The sequence below is a fragment of the Apus apus genome, chromosome 1 (assembly GCF_020740795.1).
Source record: "Apus apus isolate bApuApu2 chromosome 1, bApuApu2.pri.cur, whole genome shotgun sequence".
NCBI lineage: Eukaryota > Metazoa > Chordata > Aves > Apodiformes > Apodidae > Apus > Apus apus.
The window spans coordinates 149761861-149783569 of record NC_067282.1 but is presented as its reverse complement, the minus strand read 5'-3'; the positions used below and the strand labels follow the sequence as shown (position 1 = coordinate 149783569).

At 45.0% G+C, this 21709-nt stretch overlaps 1 protein-coding gene across 1 annotated transcript in view; it reads right to left on the bottom strand.

The window, feature by feature from the left end:
* Window positions 1–21709, bottom strand: part of ABTB3 (ankyrin repeat and BTB domain containing 3) — a 178140-nt gene that overhangs the window by 10665 nt on the left and 145766 nt on the right. The window contains exons 7-13 of the mRNA XM_051638474.1: window positions 18746–18847; window positions 17540–17633; window positions 17295–17430; window positions 15411–15631; window positions 13834–14012; window positions 1488–1593; window positions 579–681 (exon numbers count right to left, since the gene is read on the bottom strand). Of these exons, the coding sequence (XP_051494434.1) occupies window positions 579–681; window positions 1488–1593; window positions 13834–14012; window positions 15411–15631; window positions 17295–17430; window positions 17540–17633; window positions 18746–18847 (941 nt within the window). The remainder of the gene's footprint in view (window positions 1–578; window positions 682–1487; window positions 1594–13833; window positions 14013–15410; window positions 15632–17294; window positions 17431–17539; window positions 17634–18745; window positions 18848–21709) is intronic.

Sequence of the window (21709 nt, the reverse complement as noted above, 5' to 3'; positions counted from 1 at the left end):
TTATGGAGACTCAGCTAATTTTGTTTAGAAAGCTGTGAACAAATAAGGTTTGTGAGCATCTTTAGGGTTGGGTTGAGCTGGGTAATCTATGTCCAGCCTTCTTAGCACAGGGAACAAACAGACCATAAATACTGTCTTTGGATAGAGTATGATGCATTCTGTTATTTAATCTTATTTAAAATATGTCAAATGCTGTTAATGAATTGTGTGATAGTAGCTTATTTTTCCTGAAGACTGCCTACACTGATGAAAGGCAGGATTTAGCCACTCACAGGATAAATTATTATTAGATTAAGAGCTGGATGCAGCAATGAGCTCCATGCAAATGTGCTTCAGTGGAATGAAGTCAGATGCGTGGCCAGAAGCATGGACCATTTACTGAGTGAGAACCTAGTGATGGGAGCACTGGTTAAACATCCTGCAGACTGATCAGAAACATGCTGTTGAGATTTTCTGCTTAGGAAAAACTAGAAGATTGAAACATTAACTGTCAAAGAATCTTAACAGCAGCAACAAAAGCAAAACCACAAAATTAATTCTATTTTTTCTAAAAAACTAGAAATGTCTCTATATTTTACCTTGGTGATGCAGTAAATAGCAACACTCTATGTGCATAAAATGGTCTTCCTTCCACCAGAAATGTAACATCTGACATCTCTTTGTTGTTAAGAAAATGGGGATCTAGAACAACAAACAGAAGAAGAAGAAAAAAAGCCAATAACTTTGGTTTGGAAGAGGTCATGAAAGTACAGAATATTTTCATGTTTTAAGAAAAGAGGACAATAGTGTAAAAGGATATTGTTTTTAATGAGTAAAGCCCATAGAGCTATTTTGGACAGCCTGAGATAGAACCCACCCCAGCCAGCCAAGTGGAGTTCAAAGGGAATTCAAAGCTTTGAAGTTCATGATGACCTTCACTGAGATAACACTGGAGCTGGCACAGCCTCCCAGCTCTGCTACCCAAAGCAAACTGCAGCTGAACGGATGCTGGAGGGCCCTATGCTCATTTATACCTTATGACACCCCACTCCCTCTGCAGGGAAGTCTTCCTGCCAAGGGGAAGAATATAGCTCAGGTCTTCTGGACAATATCCTGGACAATCACTCAAGTCTTCTCTAAGTCACACTAAAACAACCCGGGCTCTGTCAGCAGGGCTGGGAGGGCTTTGCTGCTGTGGCATCACCTGCAGCCAGCCACAGTGCTTTGAGATGAGGATGGACATCTGGCTTTGGGCCACAGGCTCAATCCCAGCCTAATTAGCAACAGAGACAGATCTTTGCAGATACACGGTCCCACCCTAACGCACCTGACAACCCTCCTGTTTTCACTGGGAGTTCCAGGTCAGCCTAAGTTTGGGGCTGTTTCTTCTTCTAGTTCTGCCTTTGAAATTCCAGTTTTTCTCTGACTTTTGCCCCTCCAAGCCAGTGGCACAGACTGCCCACAGCTTCCCTTGGAGAACCGACGAGTTATCTTCAAGCCACACTTACCTAGGCGAGAGGTCTGTTTGCGCTTAATTTCAACGAGTTTTGGAATAGGGTAGGGTCCATAGCAATGAGTGAAAATGACAGAGAGCTGCTGGCTGATCACTTCATTCTAAGCAAAAGAAAACAAATACATGCAATGTAAGCTTAGTATGCCAGGTACAATCAGTATGCAAAGGAGATGTTACATTGTTCTCAAGCGTTGCCTGTTTTGAAGCTGAATAATTTGATTGTTGAAGCTTTATTAAAATTCAGAGCTTAGGATTATCTGTGTTAGAAACTGCAATTCTCATTTACTTTGTTGCTATGTCTCCTGTAGGAATCAGTTAATATGAAAAGTCCTCTCTTGGGACCAGAGGTCTTAGGAAAATAAGAAACTCTACAGTCCCTGTCCCTTCTGTAGGAACAAAGCTCCTTGGCACTAGTGATTTCCTTTTATTTGCAGACTTACTGTACTGGAAAACGACTTCTTGTCGCTCTTAAGAAAGTGGTCATTGTTCATGTTTTAGAAAACCAGAGCTACAAATGGATTTTGCTGCACAGCCTGGATGCATTTCTAAGTGCAACAGTCTCACAAACAAACCTTCCCTTACAGAGTGACTGAAGCATCCCAGTCTGCCACTGAATCTCCTCGTTCAATCCCAAATGTTTCATTAATGTGCTCTTACAACGCTGGCACTGGCCTGGGCACCAGTGTCCTGAGGAAGCTATCAGACCTTCACTGAACCAGGTCTGGTCCCTGGGCCTTGCCCATTTTTGCCCAGACTTTGGGGGCAAGGCCCCCACAAGATGCTTTCCAAAGCACCTCAGCAGCTTGCATATTTGACGCCCAAGCTGCAAGGATAGCGAAACAGTCACAGCCAAAAGCAGGATTAAAAAGCTTTGGCAAGTTTTATCCCAGCTTTGCTGATAACTGGAGCAGGTCTAGCCAAGTTCAATGGTGCTACATGGTTCATTCATTACAGTATCTTTTAACTACCTTGTTGGTTGTCTAATCCCTCTCAAAGCAGGAAACTGTGAAAACGCAGGGCACTTAGACATGAGAAGGTCCAATGCCAAGGAAGTAAGCAGGAGAGGGGCAAAAAAAATCTTAGTATAAAAATTTGAGGAGTGTAGATGTTATACTAAAAATATCTCCGGGCTTATAGAGCTGAAATTGAAGCTTTTCTTTCTCTGAGCTCATTTCTAACTGCAGTGCTTCTTATATTCCACGAGGGACAAGGAGGACTGGTAGAGATCCTGTAATGACTCCCTTACTGCATCTAATCAAATGGGGTGGGAAAGGGTAGAGCTGTGCCCTCACAGGCACACACTGATGTCAAAGGGGATTACACACGCTCGCCCACAGGCAGGAGCTGGCTCCTATTACTATGTCAGATGTAGCAGTGAAAGAAATACTAAGATAAGAGAAATACTGATACTAAGAGACATCATTTAGCAGGGCACAGGGACCAGCCCTTGGAGAGGGGGCTCACTGCTGTGGCTCTGAGAAAAGGAGGATGTCTCTCACTGGGAGCATCTCCTCTGTTCAGCATCCTCCAGGCAGAGCTCTGCAAAGTGCTTCACAAAGGGAGTGAATCACAGGGCAAAGAGAAAAGGAAGATTTAAGGCCAGATTTAAAGAAGGAAGTGACTCAGCCGCCGGGAGGGCTTGGGGGGAGAGCTCTAGACAGACAGGGCAGAAAGAGAGATTGCTTCTCTGCTCGGAAGGGCTGTGCCGAAGCGCTGTGCCGACTGAGTCAGCCAGGGAGGAGCACGTCCGGGGCGATGCTGATTACCAGCAGGGCAGATCCCAGTTGGATCCAGCAGACTCTAAGAAGTCTGTAAATACAATGGAGGATGTATTCTGTGGCTCAGAGCACAGGGAAGCTTCTGGACAGGAGAGGTGTAATTGGAAGAGCCATGCTCATCCTTACTCACAGTGAATAAAATCAGAATAACTGCACTCAAGAGGACAGCTGCTGGTAGCTGCCTCTTGAATCTGCTGGGGTGCACAGGTCCTGTCTGTTGCTGTGGTTTTGGTGGGTCCATGAGCTCACCAGTCCCAGCCACAGCTGTGCCTGGGCAATAGCTTTGCAAAAACACACATACACATCAATAAAGACAACGCAACTCCTCCGTCTAGGGGTGCCCATGGGAAATGTGCTGAGAGGAAGTCTGAGTAGCAACCTCCCAGCACCTCATCAGGAGCCTGAGGTCTCACTCACTGGTCCAAGCCACAGCACCATGTACCAGGACATCCAGGTGCACTAAGACCAGGGAAGAATAGGTCAATCCCAGTCATACAGGTGTAAGAAGGGGATCCCTGCTCATAGCTCCACCCAGCACGATGAACAGATCAGATGGATGACACCATGGGAGCCTGCCTACACAGGTGAGGTGCTGCCAGCTCCCTGGGTCACCACTGCAGCACAAACCCTGTGGTGTGCAGACACAAGCCCATTATAAATTCACCTTGCCCCCGACTGCCCACAAGCCTGTGAAAAACCTGGTGTAAACTGAGCTCTAATTAGCTCAGGATGTGATATGTTCACATAAGACAGACCCTAAGACACAGAAGAGAGATGGGACAAAGAGAAAAGAGATGCTAGGATGGGTGCATGAAAGAAAGCAGGGCCACCAAACAGACAGTGGCTCAATGCACTGCACAGCTTCAGAGCTCCAATGCAGGACACTGCTCTCATTTGACTGAGAGGAGGTTGGAGACCTTTGGCTTCTGTTGATAGCATTAAATACTTAAAACGTATGTCACTGAAAGACCAAAAAATCTGCTCTGCTAGAAAGCTGAACAATCAGCAGCGTATTTTGTCCCTGAGACACAGGAAATGGAGGGGTGAGCTATTGTAGCAGATTAAGCTTGCTTCTCACACCGCCCAGCACACAGCCAAGCTTGTAGGGCTGTGGTCCTGAATCTACTCCCTGCTGGCTGTCCCAATAAAACAGGCAGAAAGAAGCAGCAAAGATGAGAGAGAAAGGGGATGCTCTTTTTTTTGCAACTGGATGGCTGAGGGAAAAATGGCTTTTTTAAGCCAAATACTGTTCTTGGACCAGCTGGGCTGTTTGTGAAGTAACTGGGAACAACTGTGAGAGTCCACCACCTGGGGCACCAGCACTGGCAGAGACGACACGTCCAGCCTATTCACCCCTACTCCTTGAACAATGCCCATGCCAGGAAGCTCAGAATCCACCATGGTTACCACAACCATTCCATTTAAAGCACCAAGCTGGATAATTCTTGCCCATTGATCCTATCACCCTACCAGCCGACTGTGAGAGAACAGCTGCAAGAATTTGCTGCAGCAGTTCTGAGCAGCAACATTAACACTGGAGGAGCAAACCAAAGTTTGTTTTCTTGTTACAGTTGGAAAACATTGTGCCAGGATGTGTGAGGCTGAGATCTGGAGCAAGGCCAGCATCCTCTCAGACATGGGTGTTCATTTGCAGCCCAAGGGATGCACATCCTCTACTATGGGAGGGGGAAGAAAGTTTGGCATAGGATATAATAAAAATATTTACCTAGCCATGGGGTAGTTTTCAGATAGGCAAGAGGGAACAGGGAACAACTGTGAATCTTCTGAGAGATGTGCTTCCAGCAGAGAGTTGGTCGGTGAGCGAGCAACTTTGCTTTGTAGATACAAGCGGTCTCCTGACTTAAAAGCATTCTTCAGCAGAGATCTAAAGGAATTCCCCACTCCTGGTGAATGCTCTTGGAACTGCGAGGGGAATTAATAAATTCTTTTGAAGCAAAGCTGAGGGTTTTCAAGTTGCTGGAGCAGAGATGACTAGCTGATTGATCTGAAAAGAGGTGAAGACCTGGGTGGGGAATGCTGGGATATTTTTCCCTCAATATTCATCTGATGAAGGTCTGTGGCAGGACTCAGGAAAGGCTCCTCCAGACTTCAGTACATACTAGGGAGGGCTTGCTCCATTCCAGCTTACCCAGGTAAACCCAGCCTAGCTGTTCTGGGATGTGGTCCTGCAAGGGACAGGACACAGATGGGAAATACACAGCCAGTTTTCTCCAGTACCTGTAGAACATATGTGTCATCTTGGCGGCTCCAAACTCTCAAGGGGAAAACTCAGATCAGATTCAGCAGTTAGGCTAAGGGTTTGCTCTTTTCTGAACAGGCTTTCCTTCAGTTGTCCCTTCTTCACAGGCTCCCCCATTCCCACCACATCTCTCTGGACGGCTCAGTTCTCCTTACCGGCCTGTAGATATCCCATCACCACCAAGTGGCTGCCCTCTACAGTGTTAGGCTGCATTTCTTTGCCTCTGAAATCTCAAGCAGTACTTTAGGGGTTTTCTTTCTACTGATGTCACCCTCGCCAGTTCAGCCCTGTTAATGCCATTTTAACTTAAGTGTACCATGCCCTCCAATTCCTGTACCACAAAGCCTCAAAACCAAAAGCTCACCATGCTAGGCAGAAAAGTAACACACTTAGTCTTCTGGGCTTGATGTCTACCTGTCCATACACATCTCCCCAGCAAGCAGAGAAACCACGCTGCTCAGGGAACAGGGATGCTAGCAAAGGTACCTCTTCTCTCCCTGGACCTGGAACTAGCTCTCTGCTAAATGAAGGGTGGCAGAAGTGCTGCTTCTAGTCACCCACTTCACAGGTGGTTCTCAGCAGCTATTGCAGCAGGGCCAGAGTTTCAGGATACACCAAGCCCATTGAGGATCATGAACTTCCATTCATGACATACCGGGATACCCTTGAATTATTCCTCCGTTTATGCTCACCTCTTCCTAGAAAAAGCCAAAAAGAGTGAAGCAACAGAAAAAGCTTTTTGCAGAGCCCCAAGCCCTGAGCACTCAAAGTCTGCAAGACTTTCTTTGCCATGTCTCTGAACCATTTCCATCCTTGCCTAGGTGTTTCCACTACGGTCCTCTCGCATAATTTGCTTTTGCCAGCTGCCTCAAAACTGATGAAATGCCACTTTAGAGGGTCACTCCTAGATGATTAAGCAGCATAATTAATATTAGTCAACAGTTACAAAAGTAGAGAAGTCCAAGAAGTTGGGGATACAGTCAGAAGCAGTAAACTGAGTAACAAAATGGGTTTTGTTAGTGCCGGGCTCAAGTCCTTCCACCACAAATACAAACGGAAAAGAATTAATCACAGGTAAGGCACAAATGGACCCTTCAGTTAGCTTCTGGGAAACCTGCCAAGCCTCCCTTTCAAAAGGCTCTTTATATCACAGCTGTACATTGTATGTAAAAAGCTCAGATCCCCAGGCACAGTCTAATCCCTGGGTGAGAGCCCAGAAAAGGGCAGGTCTACACCATTTATTTATTGTCAGGGAAGAAACGGCTCCTGCCTCTGGCAGGGAAACATTTTAGAAGACAGACAGAGGGTAGAAAAAAAAATCAAACCTGTGTTAGTACGAAGCTGAATCTGCATTATGAAAACACTAAGACAGGATTAACAGTCTGTTACTAACATGCCACTCAGTACCTGGCGTTCACATCTCACACGGAGAATGCACGATGTACATGTGTGGATAACTCGCGTCCTGGTTACTCTGAACTGTTTAGACACAGAAGTACTACAGATGACAACGGGCAACATTACAGATCACTGCAATCACTTGAGAACAGTGAAACCTGCCTTAAGAAATCACTTGAAGTCCCAGCCAAAAGATCAATCACTGAGCACACACTGGGCACTCTGACACACAGAAGGGCATGAGCCACTCCATGAAACACGTAAGCAGGCACTTTAGCATCCTGAAATGTCTTCAGGGTTATTTTTAGTGCAGTTTTTGGTGTGGCTGTCTCCTCTGCAGAAAGTCTACATTTTTCTTCAGTAAAAGCATTTCAATTGTCAGCCAAAAACCACAAGTTTTCAGGTGTTAATTTTTTCTAGAAAGGTAAAATATTATAAGGAGAACAAATATTCTAATGAAACCATTAAATTTTCTATTGAAAAGCAGTTTAACAAGGAAGTAAAATTCCACCCAGCATCCAGAGATCTTTCCCAGTGTCTCTCCAAGCAGGAGAAACATGCACAGCACTCTCCCAAAGCAGGGCTTTCCCCTAGGAGCTGAGCATGACCCAGTGCCTACCTGTGCACTGTACAGGGCTCACCTCTACCCTTTAACCTGAGCCCTTCCTGCAGAACAGCCTGGCTTCTTACAGCAAAACAGAGCTTCACTCAAGCCCATCTTAAATATCTATTTCAGCCCATTGTGAAGCAAGGGACACAAAGGGGAATTTTCTAGCTCCTTCACGTTGCAGTGTTACTTCCTAGGTCATGTGCAGACCTAGGGGGAAAGCCGATGTTTCTGACCACTGTGTCTGGACTTTGCAGAACAGACACATGAGTTGAGTCTGTTGACATTCTCTGAGGAAACTCTCCTGACATTTGTTATAGAGGAATTAAATCCAGAAAGAACACAACAACAAGGGAACAGGATGCCCATCCCAAGCTTCAGCTTTTGAACGTTTTGCTGCAACAGAGCAGGCAGGTGTTTCAGCCTTTTCTGCTGCTTTCCGTTTGTTGGAGATGTGAATTTTTTTTTCAGTAGTTATTGCACCTGTGACAGAGCCTACATGATGCTATTTCTGAAAAGACATATTCAAAAAAGCCCCAATCTTTGCTTTCTAAAAGTTTTTGGATTCTAAGTGGCTATTGCACTGCTGAAAGACTACTTTAGCTTTTAAATTATATAGTCCAGGTTTCTCAAGATACCCATAACCCCGAATCCTTCTGGAATTTAAAAAACTGGTTATTGTTTTGAATTGTTGTTTGTTCTCAATAACTGTCACCACCAGACTGATGGCTGCTATTCAAACAGCTCAAACTTCCAAAAGAGTCTGTGCGCTCCTGCAGCTTTCTTCAGCTGCCTGTAGGCAGCAATACAATTTGCAGAGTTTGTGAAACTCTGCAGGAATTTTAAACTTCCATGAAACATCTTTGCAAAGTAGTTTTCTCCATCTTTCAACAAGCCTGGCTGCATAAGTGTGACCAACACCTCACTAACAGGCTAAATTTTAAAAGAAACTACCTTGTTACTGATGGAAAAGATGAAGAGAGAAAGCTGCAAAATGCAACTAAGGAAGAGCAAGAAATGACTCTTCACACGACCTTTCAAGCTGATTTTGTCTTGCACAATACACTAACAAGAATACTCATAGTCCTTAAAACAAGTTTTTCCAGTGTGAAGCACCTCCAGTGCCAGGTGGAGCTTCAGACAACACTTGTAGCACGTCCATTCAATGCACATGGGGACTAACACACACAGCTCAGTAATGTATGCACACCACAAAGCATTCAAGTGATGGCAAATAGCAGCTCCTCACCCATACTAAGGGGGGAAGGGAGAAAGTTGTAAGAGAGATTATTTGGAATTAAAAGATTGTATTTTTTCACAAAAAAACTAGGTCAAGGACAATCTGATTTAAATTGCTGTACACAGAACACAGCAGTGGATGAAATGGGCTCATAATCTCCTACTTCAACGGTGCAACTGTACTGGCTCATCTGCATGGATGGAGCCAGGTGAATTTCATAGCAATTCAAGTTCACACTGAGCTCCAGAGTGGAAATTTAAAACCAACCTCCTCCAAAGGCCAGGTGTGTTTAACTTCCAAGATTGTGGTTTTGAGTCTCTCTCTTTTCAAATTGTGGAAATGTCAAGATCAAACTGAAACAGCTCCAGGATTTTAACAGGGGACAAAGAAGCATCCCACATGTTCAGCATTTTATCTTCAAGAGAACCTACTCACAAAAACAGAAGAGCTGACCTGTGAGCCCCACCTGAGGCACTACAAAGCTCACAGATCTAGGTGCAGCCTCCACACACAGTTCTTTTAAAAGTCTCTATTTGGGGGGCCCATTCTCTGATTTGTGCCAGCCCTCAGGCTCATCCACTCCTCAGGCAAATATGATCCTCTGATTTGGGGCAGAACAATCCAGCCCAGAGAAAAATTCAGGTGAAGGAAATGTCAACCTCAGCTGGAAGCAGAGGAGAGCTTGCAGTGAGAAGTTTGGGGGTTTCCCTGGGCCACAAAGAGCACCACACAGATACTGACAGGCAGGAATTTAGCTGCATCTTCCTGTCCTTCTGTAACAAGATCTCCCGTGTCATCTTAGCTCTGAGGGACTCAAATCTGCTCTATGCAGCAGCTGAAGTTTAGCTCAGGGCTACTCACTCCCAGAAGTGTCTCTCCAGCTTTCATCTCATGCAGCCCTGTCCAAACCACTTCTAGCAGAGAATGTGTGCTTGTCTGCCAAAGAGATTCAATCCATCCCAAAATGGCAGCATTTTTCCTCCTCACCTGGCAGCCCAAATCCACCACCACCAAGTTTCTGACAGTTTCAGTGTCAGAGTTTTCCCGGTTTGAGTTTCGCTTGCTCTTAGGAAGTGCCTTAACTCAAGCTCTCCATGGCCTTCCCACTGATGCTGCTTTCTCCAGAGTAGTTTGTCTCTGGTCTTTGGTTTGGTAATGACCCAAGCTCACCGCACAACAGCAGGAACTGCAGGGAAGAGTGAGTCCAGAGCCATTCTCTGCCTTTTTTCACAGTTCTGCCTTGCCAGCATGAAAATACTGCCACTTCTCCACTCTCTATCCAATTCTCAACGGTGCAGCTGATAAAGACATTTAAAGGCACGAAAGGAAATGAAAGCGCTCCATCCCACTGGAAGCCACCAGGAGCTGGGTATCAAACCTTCATTTCTGCTTTTGGAAGTCTTCCTCCAGGGCTTTAGTGCAGCAGCGAACAACCGATGTGCAATCTATTCACTGTTCTCCCCCACTTATTTCACAGCTTGAAGAGAGACAATAAAACTAGGGACTTCAGCTCAGCCAGTTTTGCCTGATTTGCCAGTTTTTTGTTGCCGTTCTGTGTTCCAGCATCAGGACTTCTGCAAATTTTATTTTTATTTCTATTGTCAGTGTCCCGGCACATAAATGGGAACAGAGTGCCACCCTGCCACCCCGCAGGACACTGGAATCAGTGCTGGCTGGTGGCAGAGCTCCCACATAAACCCTCACATCTGGACCCTCTAGGAACAGACATTTTAAAAAATATCTGTAAGAAAAAAGGGATTCCATGTATCTGATGGTGTTCTTGTAGATACTGGTTACTTTTTCTTTAATCTTTTCATTTTTGTATTACCTGACCTTTTTGCACTGCCTGGGATCACAGAATCGTAAAAGGGTTTGGGTTGGAAAGGACCTTAAAGATCATCTAGTTCCAACCCCCTGCATGGACAAGGACACCGCCCACTAGATCAGGTTGCTTAAAGCTGCATCGAACCTGGCCTTGAACACTTCCAAGGAGGGGGCAGCCACAGCTTCTCTGGAAAACCTGTTCCAGTGTCTCACCACCCTCACAGGAAAGAATTTGTTAATAATGTCTAATCTAAATCTATCCTCTTTCAGCTTGAAACCATTTCCCCTCGTCCTATCGTTACATGCTCTTTTAAGAAGTCCCTCCCTAGCTTTCCTGGGGAAAATCAAGTCTCTCAGCCTGCCTCCATAGGTGAGGTGCTCTAAGCCTCTGATCATCTTCATGGCCCTCCTCTGGACTTGCCCCAACAGTTCCATGTCCTTCTTACATGCTGGCAACTCCAGAACTGGACACAGTACTGGATCCTGCAAGAACATTTTGTCTGACAGTGGAAAGTAGAAGGTGGGCAGAAGGCATGCTTCCTACTCTGAGACCTGCCCTGTGTTTCTATCTGTTTTTTGGAGAGCCTCTCCGGCCAAATTACTCAAATTACAAATTGCTGTCTGGCTTATCCAGGTTGTCTCAGCTTCTGTGGCTGACACTGTCACTCTAGAAGGTGCTGAAAAATTTGCCTGTTTAATTACCTCAGTTTCCCGGTACATAAAGGAGCGATAAGATCTTCCTCTATATCTCAACTCATTAATATTTGCAAAATTGTTCTGAGATTAGGGGACAGTTGGAACTATTTATAGAAATGCACAATGTCACTTCTATTAGGTGCCAGTTGCCATACAATTAAAATATACTGAGCATCACAATACATAGCAAATGGGACATCTTGTTTTACATCAGCCAAGAAATGCTAAGTGGCTTTGTGAGTCCTAGTTGCTTATTTTATTCTTTTTGCCCTGAATAACTCATTAAGAAAATGTACTGGGCCAGACTGTGATGTTTAGCAAGAGTTGTAATCTCTCCTGAAGTTCCCAGCCCACAGGGAAAAGGATGTCCAAGTGAGCAAATCACAGTCCTCTCTCCACAGCTCTACAAAATGCAGAGCTTTACAATTTGCTCTCCAAAGAGAAGGATGTGAACCACAGTTGCACCTCTTGAAGGAGATTTCCATTCTGTGGGTATATATAAAGAACAGTCTCTGCTCTCAGTCCTTCCAGAAAAGTAAAACAGAAGATCCTTTGAAACTCAGCTTTCTTCAGCTGCCTTCTACCAAGTGACTAGGGAGAACTTTTATTGGCTCATTCTCCTACAAATGAATTTATTTGATTCCTTCCAAAGGGTTGCATAAAGTCTGTCCTCATTTCTGTCTCAGAGAGCTCTGTGAGAGGTCATTTGGACAAGACTGCTGCAATATTTCATGCCATTTGCAGACAATTTGTAAACCCTTACAGTGTCCCAGAATGACTCATTATTTTTCTAAGAATATGAAGCAGTGTATGTGCGTGTGTTTGTGAATATGCATGCTCATGAAGAGCGAAGACAGGCAGCTCCCCTAGGCCCAGAGGCAGGAATAAAGATCAGCCCAGATTTATTCCTTGTTGTGTAGGGTTTTTTGTGGTATTCCAGTTCTTTCACCCCACTACATTTTAGGTTTCAAGCGAACCCAAATCAGAACGTACCAGCTGTATTTGTTTCCATGTTCCAGACTTTGGAAGACCCAGTCTACCATGTTCCAGAGGTATAATTCTATATAAATAATTAATTGTAATGGTCATCACTGGCTTTGGCTTTAACCACCCAGGAGAACACCAATCCAAGCCATCTCTCTTCCTAGATTACAAGGCCTAAATTTAATCTCTGTTGTTTTCAATGTGATTAGTTTTATATCAGCTTTCAAACCAAACATCATCTTGCTGGTAGTTTCTGGATGAACCTATATTAACCCAAGTGAGTTCAGAATAAATAATCTACAAATCCTAGGTTTTGGAATGATTTCCTAAAAGCCATCACAAATATTCTCCAAAAATACCCATCCAATAAAAACTAATCCCAAAGGGAGGGCTCGTGGGAGCAAAAATCAGAACAATTGATGGAACAAATGTTCAAGATGTGTTTGGGACTATAGTCCAAGCCCTCTTTTGCAGCAGGATAGAAGAAATAAATCCATGTAGGCTTTCCCTAGCTGTACTAAGTCTGGGAGTTTTTAGTATTAAGCACCAGAACCTCTTCCCTTTTCACATTATTTAGGTTATTGCTATAGGTGCCAAAAATTATTTGCTCCTTGCAGTTACACATAGAGTTGGGTGAGAAATGTTTCTTACTTCCCAGTTAATTAAAAGAACATACCAACATGTATTGTGGTGCATGAGAAAGAAAAACAACAAACAACAATCAAATCCTTTTGTTGATTTTCATCACTAAAATGATTTGCTGGTAACAGTGAAGTTGACAGGGTATTCCTTGGGAGTGTCTGACTGTCAGGCGGATGAGTAGAGAAGAGACAGTTGGTTTTAAGAGGTTTTAAAAGGAGGTATCCAGCCTTCAAGACATTTTCCTCTCTGCCTGCCCCACGATCATCCCCTTTGCATACCCAATGGTACCTCCCTCAAGAGGTTTTCTTAGTCTGATTTGTCTGGCTAAGAAAATGTCAGCTGAAAGAATAAATCTGGGGAAGCTGCAAGTACAAACAATCACACAGAAGATTTTAAAAAATTATCCTGTTGTGTGCTTGTAGAAACCAGACCCCACAAGTTTAAGAATCCAAATCCCACATGAAGGGGAAAGTCACATGAGAGGTTAAAGAAATCCAAAGCAAACATGAATATTAGATTTGTTGTATGGTCCTGTAAAACAAGCTGGATAAAGTTACCCTTTGGGTTGGTTCAGTGATCAACATTTCTTGTCATACTGCAGTGACCCTTTTGACTTCAGTTTCACCACTATGCACCAGCCACTGCTGTCTCTCCAGCTTGTTAGCATCAGTTTTAAGCTGTTCTAGGAGAACAGGAGATGTGATGAGCTTGTGTGCCTTTAACCCATGCTTCCACAGTGAAAAAAACCCAGAGATTTTATAATACAAATAATACAAACAGTACAAAAAAAAAAAATAATCCTATACAGTCTAAACAAGCCTTGGGACAGCTGCACCAAAACAATATTGCAAGCTTTATGTCTTACGGGATGGGAATGAGGCTCATTCCTTTAAAATACATAATTTATCCTACCTTGCTGGCTTTCAGTATCTCAAACATCAGAGGCAACCCTTGTGTGATGAGCTCCTCTGTGTACTCTTCTTCCTGAATGGACTTGAATTCCTTTAACAAGCACTGAATGAGGGGTCGTCGGTGCTGCTGGAAGGATGTGCGCAAGGACTCCAGCCATGTGTGCAGTGTCCAGGGAACACCTACAGACAGAGGACAGAGCTCATTCCCAGCTTCAGAAAAGGATGCGCCCTTCTGCTTTTTTACCTTTAGTTTTGTTAATCTTAAGATTTTAAGCAAATGCTGCCAAATAACCCTAGAAATCCAATTCCTATTTATCCCCAGTTGATAAGGCTGGGGGTTAGCAGGACCTAATGCACAGAGGCTCTCCTCCAAGTGCTAAGAGAAGACTGTGGTCTCTCTGCTCATCTAGCCTTCAGCTTCTCTGCTGAGACTGCCAATTTGTGGTAATTGCTGTGGTGCTCTGTGATGCAAAAGCCTTTTGGAAACTAGATTTACACTAGCTCATTTGTTTGAATGTGGCCCTGGAGAGCCATTAAATAGCAAAAACCCCATGATTTTGGTCACTACCCACCTGGATTCAAACTGGTGGTCTTCAAATTAAAACTTTCTTTAAGCACTACCATTTTCCCTAAACAGCACTGGGCAAGCTAAGCAGATCAGCCTTTCCAAGTAGCTTGTCATGGCAAAACCACTCTCCAGGAACTTAAAGGGAACTGCTCCCAAGCACAGAGTGAGACAGCACACAGAGCAATTGTACTTCTGCAGGCATTAGGCTGGAGATGACCCAGTTTCTGCTTTTGCAGAACAGAGTGGGAGGAAATGCAAGCTTGGCATTTGACCACCTAAAGGTTTTTTCTTTCACTTCAGCAAACGTCCAGCACCGGGAGAGCAGCCCTGTTGCTCTCCTCTCCCTCATCAGGTGTTTTGCCTGCTCAGACCACCACATGTCCTGATCCATGTTGGATGCCTCCAGGGCTGGAGTTGTGCAGCAGGCAGAGGCTGCCGGGCACCCAGGTCTCTCTCTGGATGCAGATTAGTGGGCACGGTAAACAAGCAGTCCAGACCGAATCTCCTTTGTGCTACCCAGCCACCCACCCCATGGGCAGAAGCGATGCCCCAGGAGGCTGGTATGATGTTCAAGCCCCATGCTGGCACAGTCAGCACACTGAGAAGCCAGTTCCCCATTCCTGATCTCTGAGGCTCGTAAGCCTCAGAAAATAAATGCGTTTTAATGGTGGAGTGCTTTATGGCAGAGTGCAAAAGTAGAGCTCTTAGAGGTGGCCTGCGGGAGGTGGACACTGCCCAGGAGCCCTAGCTAATGCTCTGTCAAGCAACAGTGAAGACAGCTGCTGGTAGAAACCACTCCGTCTTGCAGAAAAGTGCCAGTGACCCCAGAGTACACTGGGGTACACTGCGCAGCCAAAATGGGCTGGGAACCTGCCAGATCCCCCCTCACCTTCTGCTTCCACAGGGTTTGAGGAAGGTAACTGTGGTCAGTTTAAGCAACAGCCCACTGAGAGACATGTTTCTTACAGCGGCCCCTCCCCAGAGAGAGAAGAGAGGGTGCCAGGACTGACCTATGCTCCGTATGTCAATGGTGACATCCACGTAGCCGTGCTCGGCGCTGTGGTACATGGCCTCCTTCAGGGCTTTCAGCTTGGCCTTGCTGTTGCGGCTGGCGCAGAGCGGAGCTGCTGCTGAGTCGGGCAAGTCTGTCCCTTCTGCCAGGATCTCCTCCAGTGATAGAATATCGCTCTTCTCCTTCTCCGGCTGAGCAAGCAGCTTACGAAAGACGTTCCTGTCAACCACAGCGTGACAGAGAGAGAGGGAAAGAGAGGGCAGGAGAGCAAGAATCAGTGGCTAGGCTTTCGCTGTGCTCAGGATACTTGCTGCATCATGACAAATTAGGACACCTATCCAGGAAATTACTCCCATTAATGCCAGGACCAGCTGAGAGCAGACCTGAGGCAGCCCCCACTCCTGCTAGCCCACCAGCCCTGCCTGGGCCACATCTGCAAGACGCTGCTGTTGTGACAGGAACCACACACGTGTCGCACGAGTGGTGGCATCTCATGGTAACAGAGACCCATGAGCAAAACATGACTCAAGACTGCTTCCCACAATCAGGGAAAGCTGAGCTGCCTCTGGAGAAGCTCTCAGGACTCACACCGCGGGGGCCACTCAAGAAGGGAGCTGTCTGGAGCTACTAAAAGCACCACCGCTCTATTAACACTCAAAGCAGTCTGGGAAAGCTGGAGCAGCTAAGACATTCAACGAGGCCAGTCAGGGCAGGTTCAAGCACATCTGAGACTACTTTGCAAAGCCACTGATCTGGCAGGGCCATCAAATAGCAAAGCCCAAACTCAGTCTTGGTGCCCTCAGGTTTGTACCAGTGTAACCTCATTGATCTCAATGGAGTCACTCTTGGTTTCTCCAGCTGTGACAAAAACCAGGCTGGCTCCTATGCCACCTCCCTCATACTCCAAAGTCCTCCCTGCACCTGCTCAGACCCCAGTGAGGGGTGGCAGCAGAGCATGGTGTGTCCTAAACAAATTTGGGGCAGAGAGGGAAGGAGGAGGGGGCGTGCATGAGCACTGTGCAGGTAGGAACACCAGAGCCAGGGCCTATGACATGCACAGCCAGCAGCCAAGCCAAGGGGAGCCCCAGGTCCTCCTCAGGCACGTGCTCCCACTCATGCTGGCTCGCAGCAAGGCTGGAGCAGCGGATGTGAGGCTCAATAACCAAACTGTCCTTTTCATCCCAGGGATCTCTTGCAGGCTGCAGATGGGCAGCGTTGTGCAAACCTGCCCTGACGTGCCTTTAGCATGTTGTTAGAGTGGCAGCTTGTCTCCAAGCAAACAGACGGTAGGTACTGTCTCTAACCTGTATCTATGTTCCTCTGGACGGCTACAATCAGAAAAGTAGGAACGTAAAGATCACAATACTAAATCCATTACACTTCAGTCAGCTCCTGCGTGTTGCAAGATCATGCATGCTAGGTGCTCATTTCATACTTTTTTTTTTTAACTTGCAGCTTACGTCCAACATTAAGGCACACGGGACTTTACGGTAAACACAGATGCAGAAACTGTTCAATGACAATTAAGGCTGCAACAGTGCAGACAAAATCCACCCCAAACCTGAGACATACGTCAACAGGAAATTGAGAAGGAATGTCTTTGGCATTCCTTTCAGCAATCATATCAGCTACCATTTGACAACAATCACGTTGCAACACACCACAAGGAGTTCCCTTCATTATTTTTTTCTCATCAGCTATCAAAATGCAGCTTATACCACCAACTGGCTGAATTCACATGCTAGCAAAAAGCCTTGCTTCTCTGCTCAGTTGGTGACATGTTCAATTGTTCATGCAGAACCTTTCTCCCGCCTGTTCAAACTGGATGCCCAGGCAAAAAATAAGCACTTGAAGGATGCCACTAGACTTGTTCCCACTCTACCTGTGTCCATGTGCAGCAGCCTGACTGAAAGAGTTCATGTCACCTTGTGGAGTCATGGAAATGCCGTTCCTGTACATCGTTCCTATCATGGGGTCAGCTCCTCGCTCCAACAGCAAACTGACCAGTTCAAAATTTCCTGCAAGTCAAGAGATGTATTTTTACTTATTTTAAAATCCAGTATTTGCTCACCTAAACCACAGATCCCAACTGAAAAATTTATTACAGTGGGAGGAGAAAGTCCTTACCAGCAGCTGCTGCCAACTGCAAAGGAGTTTCAGAGTAATTTTCCTCTCCGTGTTCCAAGGAGCCTTCTACCTTTGCTCCTGCATCCAGCAACAGCTAGAAAGAAAGTTCACCATTTAGAGAAACGGGGGGTATCGTAGTTTTCAGAGTTCATGAACAGTGACAAATGAGAGTCTAATGCTTCCTGTTATCTGCAAACTAGACACGATGGAGACAAGCGACATGCAAATTCTGCCCATTTTTTCATAGTGGCAAATTGATTCCTTTTTTCGCTCATTTTACACAGCCAGACACCAGGAGTACTAGTGTCCAACTTCAGAGCCAAAAAAGTGTATCTCAGTATTTCTGAACAGAAATGAGGTAAAGTCAGCATTGGGAAGTAATGCACTGAAGATGGAAGTACTGGAAATTTGCCCAACAAGCATCCTTCCTTCATGGTCTTCTAGAAGCCGAGCACCAGCCTAAAATGGATTGGATTTCAGTTGCCTCCATCTGTTTATATAAAGACATGGCCAAAAGAAAGGCCGCTCTTAAGAACCAATTGCAGTAATGCATCCAAAAGCTGTGATCGCCATCAGGGACACTTCCACATAAATAACAACAAAACTGAAAACAAAAGTGGCCAATGAGAGCAGGATGGAGCCTGCACTACAGCTCCCTCTTGGCCATTTCTGCCTTGAGGCCTTTACAGTTTTGGCCCTTCAATTAATCGTGTCATAGACACAGCTGTTTGTAAGAAGAAACCTTCTTGACTTCCGAGATGCCAAAGCACAGAACCCGCACATCCCTCGCGATGCCTCGCTGGGGTAAGGAGAGTGAGTGCTTCTCCCCCTTCAGAGCAGCACAAGGGCTGTTGCCCACCTCTCCCCCACCCAGAAAGCAGGTTTGTGTTTGCTAGAATATTACAGTGTAAGAAAGTGTCATGAATGAATAAACAAACATATAAAACAAGTGGTCAGGAAGGAGCACAAGGAGTTGTCAGACTTTCTTTGGTGCAACTTTGCTTTAAATTTCTCCTATTTAAACCTCATATTGGTTAAGGTTTGGATACCATATTCATCATATAATAGGTCTATTATATATCAGTACACTCTAGAAGAAGCAGAGGTAACCAATATGAGTATGACAAAACTGGTTTGAGATGGATGTGTTAGAACTGAAGAGGAGAAACAAAACAATGAGATGCAGGTAGGGAAATACAATAATACCTGAACTACAGGAATATGTCCATGCAACACAGCAAATGTCAGAGCTGTCCAATGGCGGGTCTCAGGGTGGACGGATGGGTATTTATGAGCAGTACTGACAACCTACAAACAAATTAAAGTTATTTTTTTTTAAAGAGCTATACGTAATAAAATTCAACCTGCCTGAAAGCCAGGCACGTAAGGGAGTAAGTGGAATAGGAAACCTGGGAAAGGTGCTTTATAAAATGATTGGCTTCATTTTTTTTCCTGCAAAAATTTTCTCCATATTAAAACTGTTCGTGCTGATTTGACAGCTTGAATAGAGTTCATACCAAATGAAGTCTTTTTACCAACTACTGTAGCTCCATCTAAACCACTGGCCACCAGATACTTTTTCACAAGGTCAAAACATCCACAGCTGGTTACAGCAGCACACACTGGGGAAGCAGGGACGGATCATGATGCTTACAGCTAAGGACTGCTCCCACTGATTTCTCCAGACTGTGTATCAACAGCCCCGGGTCTTGGGATTATTCCAGGCACAAAGAAATTCTTTCCACATAAATTGGTATGACTTTTGTCACTGCCATCATGAAAGACACATCACAAGCCCTATGCTAGAGTTCACAGATGTGCTTCCAGGATCCTCCTCTCCCACAGAAGGAAAAAAGACAGCTGAGAAGTGATGGGGCAGTGTGGCATTTCAGAGATACTTTAAGAAAACTCCTTTTTACTGCTGTCTCCTGTCTGAGTCGAGTTAAAAGAGCAGGGTTGTGACAGTTAAAAGAGATGCAAACTATATCCTCAGAAAACAAAATGGTATTTTTCGCATTTCTCCTTCCATTTTCTATGCCTCAGTGCCTGGTGCATCTAATGTAGACATTGGGAAAGATGAATAACCGCTCTTTGCTTCAGTTTTCCTGTCTCAAAGATGGGGGTATTAATATTGATGAGGTTCACAGTGATGGTAAAATCTAATGAACATTTGCAATCCAAGCCTGCACACTCAGATGGAGTGTGACACTAAAATTCAAAATCTTATTATTGATCTTCAGAGGAGGACTAAAATCAGAGTAAAAGATGCACCATCTCTCTGTCTCATCAGTCAGCTATGCTTTTGCTACCTTGTCTGAAATACTTTTATCCACGCAGGAGAGCAGGGCCAGTAATCAAATGCTCAGTTGCATTAGCAGCTCGCATTTACAAGTGCCACATGCAGCATGTTGCTAGAAGCACATGACCAGGCACTCAGTCCCAAGGACAGGGATGAGGGCAAAATCTGAAGAGCTCACGCAGATCCTGCAGCTTGCTGGAGGAGCAGATCTGCACCAGCATCTGGCTGTTATCACCCAGATTTGCCAAAGAGCGAGCTTGAAGGACAAGAGGAGAAGTGTACCACTGTCTGAGTGCAGGTATGGGGCTTCTTTGGGTCTGGGTTTGCTCAGAGGGAAGAGGATCGAGCAGCTTGAAGCTTGAGCCTTGGGGTTTGAGGCTGGGGAGCAAGAGCAGCAGAGGGTGAGGATGGGCAGGGTCACGGTTCTGTGAACACATCCAACTCCTCCTCAAGCATGGATTCCCAGCACTGTTTGGGGCAGCCCATGGCAAGCGGCAAAGAAAACGAAGTCATTCTAACTCCTTTGCTCCTTTGTTTTTGGTTAGAGTTCTTTCCAGTTGGCATAGTATTTGCAGAAGACCTGCAGCTGACTGGGCTCTTAAGGCCTCAGTTGAGATTAGCTGAGTAGCTACAGGTCCCATCGACTCTAGAGCGAATCACAACTTCTCAGCACATCTGGAAATTTTTGCTAAAGATGGGCAATCAAAAAGGGAGGCACCCAGCATTTGAGGCTACTTTTGGAAACATATATATATAGCTGATTTGCAAAGTGAATGGGGGAAAATGATGCAGGCACCTGACAGAGTATTTATTTTTGTTCATGGTTGATTTGCCTTTTTTTTTGGCCATAATTGGCCAATTTGCACAGTTGGTTGTGGTGTGCACAAATCATCTTATAATTGTACACCATAATTATTCACAGTTCTTGTCCCAAAGTGTTTTCATTTGATTTTAGAGCAAACACTCTACAGAAATGAATCAGGGAGGTTCATACTCCTCACTGGCGCTATTCTCTCAGATGTCAGCATTTTCAGGAAGACAAAATTCTTTAAATTTGGATTTGGTTCAAGTCTGGAAGATTACTGGAGCAACTGGGAGGACTGTTCCTAATGAAAACTTGTCCTAGGAACCAAAAAATGCCACCTCACCTCTGAGCCACTGGCAGGGTTAAAGGAGAGATCAGTCTCCAGGCCCATCCAGTCTTTGGTCTATCTATTGAGAGTGGTAACAACAGTTGGGGTATTCAATTACTGCCAGCTCTTGAGGGTGGTTTGCTTGAATTTGGGAAGAGGTGAGAGTGGAACTGAAATCATCAGCTGATTTCACATAAGCCACTGAACAGCAATCAGATAGTAGTAACTGTCAGTCTCTTACAGGTAACATCCGTTTCTACTTTCAGATTTTTTAAAAGTGCAAAATGTCTGGCTGAAAGCAGTGACTACAATTTATCAGCTCGCTCAAGTCCAAACAGAACAGATGGAACACAGATAAGTGAAGCAGACTGCTTCATCTACTCATGACCTCAACAAATTGAAACTGGAATCACTAACAAATAATTTTTTCACAGATCTTCAAACGGCTCTTTAAAAATGTACATACCTGCATTGCACAGAGTCGAACCACAATCTGTTTGGTGGACAGATTGTGTAAATTTGTGATGTGCATTCATCAAAGAGACGTTATATTCTGGAAGCTTCAAGCTCCTAATGCAACAGCTTTTAGCCCAGGGCACTTTGTAAAGCAAAACAGTGGAACTTACACTGCACTTGTGTGCTTGGGCTGCTTAGCTGGAACATCCCAATGCATAGAAATGCTCGAGCTTTGGCAGGTTATCAAACAGATATTTCTTTTACCCTCTTCATTTTAACTCA